This window comes from Pelmatolapia mariae, linkage group LG17 (genome assembly GCF_036321145.2).
Source record: "Pelmatolapia mariae isolate MD_Pm_ZW linkage group LG17, Pm_UMD_F_2, whole genome shotgun sequence".
Lineage (NCBI taxonomy): Eukaryota > Metazoa > Chordata > Actinopteri > Cichliformes > Cichlidae > Pelmatolapia > Pelmatolapia mariae.
Genome location: NC_086242.1, coordinates 37,637,929 through 37,647,201, shown reverse-complemented (window position 1 = coordinate 37,647,201; position 9,273 = coordinate 37,637,929). Strand labels below are relative to the sequence as shown.

The following is a 9,273-nucleotide window of genomic DNA, read 5'->3' as shown; positions in this document are numbered from 1 at the left end:
ATGTATGTGCATACATGTGAGCATGCGTGGAGTCCTGAGGATGGCTGGTCGGGTGGACCTCTGCGCATAATCACATGTGTGTGCAAATGTTTCCACGTTTGGATTTCTTGAAATCCGTTTTCTTTGGTGCAGTTTTTCTCTGGATGTGTGCAGATGTCTGTGCATTCATGTGAGCATGCGTGGAGTCCTGAGGATGGCTGGTCGGGTGGACCTCTGCGCATTATCACATGTGTGGGCAACCATTTCCACTTTTGGATTTCTTGGAATTTGGTTTCATTAGAGGAGTTTTTCTCTGGATGTGTGCAGATGTATGTGCATTCATGTGAGCATGCGTGGAGTCCTGAGGATGGCTGGTCGGGTGGACCTCTGCGCATAATCACAACTGTGTGTAACCATTTCCATGTTTGGATTTCTTGGAATTTGGTTTCATTAGAGGAGTTTTTCTCTGGATGTGTGCAGATGTATGTGCATTCATGTGAGCATGCGTGGAGTCCTGAGGATGGCTGGTTGGGTGGACCTCTGCGCATAATCACAACTGTGTGCAACCATTTCCATGTTTGGATTTCTTGGAATTTGGTTTCATTAGAGGAGATTTTCTCTGGATATGTGCAGATGTATGTGCATTCATTTGAGCATGCGTGGAGTCCTGAGGATGGGTGGTCGGGTGGACCTCTGCGCATGATCACAAGTGTGTGCAAACATTTTCATGTTCTGATTTCTTGGAATTTGGTTTCATTAGAGGAGATTTTCTCTGGGTGTGTGCAGATGTCTGTGCATTCATGTGAGCATGCGTGGAGTCCTGAGGATGGCTGGTCGGGTGGACCTCTGCACATAATCACATGTGTGTGCAACCATTTCCATGTTTGGATTTTTTGGAATCTGGTTTCTTTGGTGCAGTTTTTCTCTGGATGTGTGCAGATGTATGTGCATTCATGTGAGCATGCGTGGAGTCCTGAGGATGGCTGGTCGGGTGGACCTCTGCGCATAATCACATGTGTGTGCAAACATTTCCATGTTTGGATTTCTTGAAATCTGGTTTCCTTGGTGCAGTTTTTCTCTGGATGTGTGCAGATGTATGTGCATTCATGTGAGCATGCATGGAGTCTTGAGGATGGCTGGTCGGGTGGACCTAACTACAGAGTAAGGGCAGAGAAATTCTGGATAAATGTTCTCCTACGATTTAAAAAATTTCATGTTGTGAAGTTTTTGAGTGAAACTGTGATTGCTATGAAGGGGGGGCAGTTTAATTCAGTTTTATTGCTTCAAAGCGCTTTATATTGTTAGATAAAGATCCTGCAGTAATAACAAGAAAATCCAGAAGGCTTGACCAGTTGGACAAAGAAGTAGTTTTTTTTACACAAAAATGAAGAAATTTCACAGCTAATCAGTGAGAAATGTTCATCACTGAACCATAGAGACACTATGTCCACGTGAACATTTCCTTAGATTTAGAAATGTTTGTATCTGTTTTTCTGAACTTTGAGCAAATCCAGACTATTTTTCCCCGACTTCCAGTCTAGCATCACTGTAACTCCAGCTCTGTAATGGGCACCCACATACCAACAGGTGTTCATTCATGAATTCTTTTAATTAACAGATGACAGTTTAATTTGTGTGAACACTTATTCATTTATTTATTTATTTTTAAAACAAAAGCCTTCTTTCTCAGAAACTGTCCTTCTTCTGATTCACTCTACAGACTCCATGATCGTAAGATGTGCATCATCGGACTGAGTGTGCTAATCGATCTTCCTAGCCGGCCAGCAGTGCTGGATGCAGTTGCTGCCCAGATTGTCCCCTCCATTCTCCTCCTTTTCCTGGGCCTCAAACACATTAATGCCTCCCGCCTAATCAACAAACCAGAGCTGCTTGCCCGTGCAGGGGCTCAAGATGAAGACCAGAATGGTGAGAATAGAGAGCAGAAAGCGGGATGTTGGCACCAACAACAGAAGAAACTTAAACTGAATAAATGCAGACAGAAAGAAAGCAAAGAGTCAGTCGAATTAGCCACTGAACTCACCAGCGCTGAGTTTAAATTAGCTGCACTATGTTTCTCACTCTCTGCTCTACTTTGATTAAAAATAAAGGAACTGGGTCCTTAAACCTTCTCTACCTCTGGTGGGTCACACTCACAAATGTATTTGCTGTTATTGTTGTGATTGAGGCATCATTCTTTTACTCTGAAATGTAAATATTTTGATTTGAGTGTATTAGTTTTCTCTTAACAGGGCTGTCAAAAACAATTGATACTAAAAATTAATATTGAATTCAGATACTCATTTGCAACGATATCGATATCAACTATGCCGTCTTTGCCCCTCCAGCTGACACACAGCTTCACACAGCACCACAGCAGTCAGACAAACAGCTCCTCCCCTCACTAACAGCTGAAGTAGTTTTTCAAGAGGTCAGTAAAGCTCACAGTTCAACAACAACGAAGGAAACGGTTATCATAAATGTTAACTTGACTGGTGCACATTTTAACATTTAATGTATTTAAAATGTGTTTCTTATTTTGTTGTAGCCAGCTGTGTGGTCAGTTTTAAAATGCAGGCAGTGACTGGTTGAATAGTTCAGTGAGCATTCTGAATAACCTGGGGTATTAGTTATGCTCTTCTGCAATATTTCAATCATTTAAATGTTAGGTATTATGCTGTTCTGTCCTTTGTTTTTATTAGTAAGTTCTAAAATATTGAAATCATTTGTCAAATGAAAACCAGCACAGCTGTTAACTGAATCAGTTTTTCATGAGGAAATCTGGTCAGTGACCGCTGCCGTCTTATCTTTCCTTTGTTTTTTATCACCATCTTTATTAGCTGGACAGAGAAAGGTGGACATAAAATGTCACAAATATTCTGCACTACATTATTCTACCCAGTAGTCATGTTACAACATTCAACAGTTTTTAAAATTCTAAACATTGGTGATGCTAACCACACTTTCTTGGTTTTTTTTTTTTGTTTTTTATTTTTGAGTGCTTTTTTGTTTTTTAGCTACAGAGCCCCACAAGGGACATTAGAGGCAAAAAAAAAAAGGAGAAGATTAACTTTTGCGAGATCTCGTAAAATAGGCTGCATCCTTCGGAGGGCGCCAGCTCGAAGCTGACCGGGAGGTCGAGGCACAGTGTGCCGGGAGTGTGGTGTTCGCCCTGGCTCTAGTGGGCCTCGACCTCCCGGTCAGCTTCGAGCTGCTGGGTAACAGACGTCTCCGAAAACGTCAGAGCATTTTTGCAAATATGTGATGTCTTGATAAACCGAGCAGATATTTGAAGTTTACACAGCTACATTCACGGCTGAAAATATCTTAGAAGTTTATTTTGTGACCCAGAAAGAGTAATATTAAAACTAAGTAGCTGCTGCCACTTTTGGAAACTGGAATTGGCTGGGCCACGCTATGAATTCTGGGATAGGTTGGGGCATGAAGGATAGCAACTTGGCCTTCAAATGTGACCTGCAAAGGATGTGGCCTATTTTACGAGATCTCGCAAGAGTAACTCGAGATGCTCTTCGTGTGTGTGTGTGTGTTTTTTTTTTGTTTGTTTTTTTCCCCCTCCAGTGTCCCTTGCGGGGCTCCATATTTAACCACTTTAAAGCTAAAGATCCAACGTTACAAAAAAAAAAAAAAGAATCCTCATTGTGCAGAAATACACAAAAGACTAAGCTGACTATAATTGTCAGCTTCTTTAGAGATTCCAGCAACAACTAGTACAATGTCTCATTAGACTGCTCTGTGTTATCAGGTTTCCTACCTGCCTAGATTGTAATTTTATAATAGCTAAAGACTAAAGGTTACATTACACCCTTACAAAAAGATGTTGTGGTATTCTTTCACATAGGAAAACTCTTGGGAAGATCCTGTTCACAAAGTTGCTTTGGTGTCAGAACCATAAGCAGTTGGTCTGTTGACCACGACCCACCTATAGTGACTCCGTTCCCCTCTTCTGGGCCAGCACTAGTTTGTGAGCCACTCCCCAAATCAAACTGTACGCTGAAAATAATTTATTTTTAAATCCTGGTACCTCATTCTAAATGGCTGTGTTTTTTTTTTTGTTTACGGCAGAGGAGATTCCTAGTGATGAAGATGAGGTGAATGAGAACTGTAACACCATGCAGCAGCAGTCCAGCATGCCAGCAGGCCAAGGAGGCGATGATGACGACGACGATGAAGATGACTATTGGGATGACGATGGTTTTGAGGGAACGCCTCTGGAGGAGTACAGCACGCCTCTGGACTACGACAATGGAGAGGACGAGTATCAGTTCTTCACTTCTGCCCTGCTCAGTAGGTCATCATTCGCATGTTAGTCAGACATTAAGATAACCTTTACTGTTTGTTTCCGGGACATTGGGAGCAGATTTTTGGGTCCTTTAGGAAGCAGCGTGGTGCTTCATGGACCAGGCTCATTCAGGTGCAACCTCACGTTAAGATCTAGGAAGTTTCGAAAAAGGGTCAACAGCGTGGCCCCTTCTTCAAACCATCTGTGTGTAGTTTTTGTGGTGCTGTTAAAGAATATTGTTGACTTGGAGGTGATGCTTCTTAGTTGTCTCACTTTCACTCCCCTACTCATCCACGCCCTACTTGGAGTGACTGTGGTGCACTACAGTTTGAGACCCACTGCCTCTCCTTTTATACCATTTTATTCTTTACTTAAATATTTATTTGTTCACTCACTGTGACAAATACAAGACATTATTGTAACCTTCAGAAACCATTTTAAACCAGCCTATTGCAACTGCATGTTTACATTCTTGCTCTGATTGGATTCGTTGAAGTTGAAACTTTTTAATATCACATACAAAAACATTCCAGTGGGATCAGTTCATTGGTCTGCTGTTTGTATGCAGTTATTTTTCCACGTAGTTTGGTAACGAAACAGGATAAACACAGATGATACTAATAGGGACCGTCCTTGACAAAAATGTGATACTCAGTAACTTTTTTGTAACACAGTATAACCTATATATAGCAGTATATAACGCCTGCATGAAACCACCGTGACACTAGAGCTTTGCTGTGTGTGTTTCTGTCTGTGTCTGTAGGGGTCCAGAGTACTGATCCAGCGTGGTACCATTGTTTGACAGCTGCGCTCAGCGATGACCAGAAAAAACAGCTTCAGGAGATCTACAGCATCTCACAGCAGAGGAGGAGCACTGCAACTAAGGGCCAATGGTGAGAGACAACATGAGGAGGAGAGAAGTTAGAAAGACAGGAAGAAACATGCTGAAAAAATTGTAATTGACTCGGTGCATGCGTTACCGCATCCAGGGGTCCGGGAGTCCGGGCTGTTCAGCTGTTCTGGCCGTTTGCTTAAGCCCACGGTCCTGGACTGGTAAGAGACCCTACTGGGTGTTTGCAGAGGGGCGGACCACTAGGGGGCTCCATTCACACCCAGTGAGAAGGGAAGGGGAGAGGGGTAATGTGTTGGCTGTAGGCGTTTGCCGCCTTGTGAGTTCAGTTGTGTGAAGCCGAGATTAAAGTTGGAGAAAAACGTAGTAGCTCTCGTTTCGTTCTTGCGTACCTCCACACGAATTTTTCTGTTTCAGTTTAGAAGCATAAATCTTTGCACAGGTGGTGTTTATATGTTGATTAATCATTTTTCTGGATTAAAATGTGAACTAAAGCATATTTTTAAAGGGGTTATATGCTAAAGAAATAAATAAATTAGGCAAGAATCTACATACTAAGGCTGGAACACAGAAACTTTGACACCGTAATATATGCTGCAATATTTACACCTCTTATGAAATCTCACAAGTTAGCTTAGCTTTATTTTGATACAAAGATTTAGATTTAAGAAATATGCACAATATCTATGAATCGCTCAATAATAAATATCACAGATTGACAGAGGTGATTATAAATAAATATCCAGAATGTTGACAGGAATATTACAGAGTAGAAAAGAGCGTGTGCAGCTATTACAGTGTTTACAGTGTATTAGATGGAGGAGTTGTACAGGGAGATGTCCACAGGCAGGAATGACTTCTTGTGTCATTCAGTGATGCGTTTTGGTAATCTCAGTCTCCCACTGAGCGTGCTCCTGTGGCTAGCCAGCACCTCATGGAGTGGGTGGGAAGTATTATCCAACATTGTCTTAATCTTGGACAACATTCCCCAGTCCAGCTCCATCCCCGCAACACTACTGGCCTTACGGATCAGTTTACTGAGTCTGTTGGCGTCTGCGGCCCTCAACCTGCTGCCCCAGCATGCAACAGCATAGAGGATAGCAGTGACCACAACAGACTCATAGAAAATCCTGAGCATTGTCCGACAGTTGTTGAACTGTCCAGAGACGATTCTGGTCCTTCCTGTAAAGTGCAGTAGTGTTTTTAACCCAGTCCAGTTTATTGTTTGTAGTCCTCCATGATGTCCACGTTGACCCCCTGGATTGAAACAGGGGTCAAGTGTTTCCTGGTCTTCCACAGTCAATTCCTTGGTCTTTGTCACGTGGTGTGAGCAGAATCATCTGCAGCTCAACGTGACAAAGGAGTCGACCACAGCCCGGTACTCTCTCATCACCCCTGCTGATGCTTCCAACCACCACAGAGTCATCAGGGAACTTCTGAAGATGGCAGGACTCTGTGCGGTGGCTGAAGTCTGTGGTGTAGAGGGTGAAGAGGAAGGGGGAGAGGACAGTCCCTTGTGGTGCCCCTGTGTTGCTGATCACCTTGTCAGACACACAATGTGGAAGACGCGTCTTCCTGTCAGGTAATCAGCAATCCAGGACACCAGAGAAGCATCCACCTCCGTACCTGCGCTGTCAGCTCCTCGATTTTATTTGATAACAACCGATCATTTCCCATTATTGTAGACGGCAGACACAGTTTGTACCTCCTCCTCACATCAAGCCTCCTTCTCCTTTTCTGTCCTCCACCTCTGCATCTTTGATGTGTTTTCCTCCAGATTTCAGCTGGTACGTCTGTGGGTCTGACCGATGAGCCGGCCGGCATCAGGGCGATCAGCTGATCTCTAGAGTAAACAGCCTGTGTGTAGCATGTAGGAGTTGAGCCACGTTCCTCGATAAAAGTAAAACAGTTCTGCGGCCACCAGCAGAACAAAAACTCTCTTAATCCACATGATTGAAGGAAAGTTATTAAAACAGACGAAAGTATAAGTAAGAAAATAAAGAATAGGAAAGAAAAAGGCTAAACTAAAGAGAAAAAGCAGGAGCAACTGTAACAGGCAGCATGCTGGTTGGCGCATGCGCACTGAACACTTTCCCGTCTCATCCTGCATTTCTCATCGAACACAAAACTTATCATTTTGATTGATTTTTGATTAAGAATAAAGCTGATTTACTGCTATCGAATAGGGAAAACCTCTGTTTTAGCACTGTGATCATTTCTAACACATAAAGCTGGATGTTAAGACCTTTTACCCCCTCAGATGTGAGGACAGGGGAAAGCTGGGGGAGTTTCCCAGAGGTGGGGCAGAGACAGAGGTGCCAGCACAAAAATTTTCTGCACCCAAATTTTTCAACCACATCACTTACCACCACAGTTTTACATGTTCACTTTTTTCCCCTTTTTTTTTTCCTCTTTACTTTTTTTTTTTTTTTTTTTTTTTTTAATTGCTGTCCATACAGACAATATTGATTTGTTAATGATGAACTAACAATCTTGTCAACACAAAGTTCTTTATTTGGAGCTCAGTTCAAAAAGAAAGATAAGTTACTGAAAAAGTGTTTGTGCTTAAAGTGCTTCACTGAGCTGAAATTTAAACCCCTCAGATGGTCAACTCCTGTAATTTGACCTTTTTTTTTTTTTTTTTTTTTCTTTCTTTCTTCAATGTGTCTGCGGTGACACCTGTAAACTGGGCACACACGACATCATTACTGTACGTGGGGTTGTATTAGCACCAGTCACAAATGCAGTATTGCCGGCTGTGGTCTTTCGACACTCGCCACAGCTGGGGATTGAAACTAGGTCGCTCTAGAGCCCTGAGCTTTTCCACACACAGCATCAGGACACGGCACTCACAATGCCGTGTCCTGATGCTGTGTGTGGACACGGCACTGACAATGAGCTATTTTAGCAATCTCTTATCAAAAGCCTCCAACGAATTTAACAAGCAAAAACAGTAGAAAATAAGTCATTCAGTTTACAAATCTTGTGGGTTTTGTAGTAGCAGAGGGAGAAGGATGCAGTTTTAAACACGTTGTGTCGCTCAATCCTGAGCCGAGTTTCATCTTGTGTTTTCAGAGCACTGAAGAAACAGATGGGCTGCAGAATCAGGGGAGGGATCAAAGAAGAGAAACGCTGGTCTGAGCTGAAGTGTACTTCAGTTCAATCTGAACGATGTCAGTCTACATCAAACCATATCTGAACAGATCCCACCAGAACCAGTTCCCAGAGTTTCAGTAGACCTGGATGGAGTAGCAGGGGCTGGTTTCAAATCACAATAACTGCTGATTTGCTGCACTGCTTCAGACCCCCACTGGAATAATACTGTCACTGGGACAGGTCCACCGGCCTGTGAGTGTGTGTGTGTGGTTGTGTGACTGTGTCTCTGTGTATACTTGAGGAAAAGGTCTGCATTATAAATATAAATGTTCTTGACCAGCACAATTCATAAAATATTTTGTACAGTGCAGTGCTTTAATTTGTAACTAAGTCAGTTGTGTTTTGTGTTTGTCTCCGCGAAACTGTAAAAAACAAAATAAAACTGCGTCAGAGTGTTTTTGTATGTACTCTTAAGAGCGTCTTTTTTCTCTGGGCAAGAAGAGTCCCTTTTCTGTCTGCCTGCGTCTGTGTATGGAAACGAGATCAGAGGTCTTGTAGATCGACTGTAATGTTACATATGTAATGTAAAGTGGGAGAGGAATTTCACGAGCAGTTTTTAGTCATGTTGGATTTGTTTTTTGAGGTTTTTGAAACTGATTTAAGAAAACCATGGATGTTCACGCAATAGCATCGGAGTTTTTTCTTTACTATCGTTACTCTTTACCGTCACGAAACCAACATTTCTGGTGTGTTGTTAAATAACCTGCTGAAATAGTGCAGTTAGTCCAGCTATAAAGAATTTAGTCTTTGGAATTGCTCAATTTTTATTTATTTATTTATCTTTTTTGTGTGGATTACTCAAAAAAAACAAAACAAAAAAAAAAACGTAGTTAAACAACTAAACTAAACACAAAAACACTTGACTTTTGACATCAGTAACAACCACAACTGAATTCATGTTTTGTGTAGCTGCATAAGAGTCGTCAGTGATAAGCAGGGTTTAGGGAACATCAACAAAACAAAACGATACTTTTGGGATGTTTTGATTCAT

The 9,273-nt window shown here is 42.1% G+C and overlaps 1 protein-coding gene across 1 annotated transcript; it reads left to right on the top strand.

The window, feature by feature from the left end:
- Positions 1-1,391: 1,391 nt before the first annotated feature.
- LOC134647173 (importin-8-like) lies at positions 1,392-8,852 on the top strand. Its single transcript, XM_063501397.1, has 4 exons — positions 1,392-1,905; positions 4,060-4,281; positions 5,040-5,169; positions 8,202-8,852. Coding segments are annotated over exons 1-4 (543 nt in total). The 5' UTR covers positions 1,392-1,715; the 3' UTR covers positions 8,203-8,852.
- The last annotated feature ends 421 nt before the right edge of the window (positions 8,853-9,273 follow it).

Bases quoted from the DNA above. Each gene is read 5' to 3' on its own strand.
- LOC134647173 (XM_063501397.1), top strand. From the start codon at position 1,716: ATGTGCATCATCGGACTGAGTGTGCTAATCGATCTTCCTAGCCGGCCA. The intron at 1,906-4,059 runs GTGAGAATAGAG...TGTTTACGGCAG, and splicing joins TCAAGATGAAGACCAGAATG to AGGAGATTCCTAGTGATGAA. The intron at 4,282-5,039 runs GTAGGTCATCAT...CTGTGTCTGTAG, and splicing joins CTTCACTTCTGCCCTGCTCA to GGGTCCAGAGTACTGATCCA.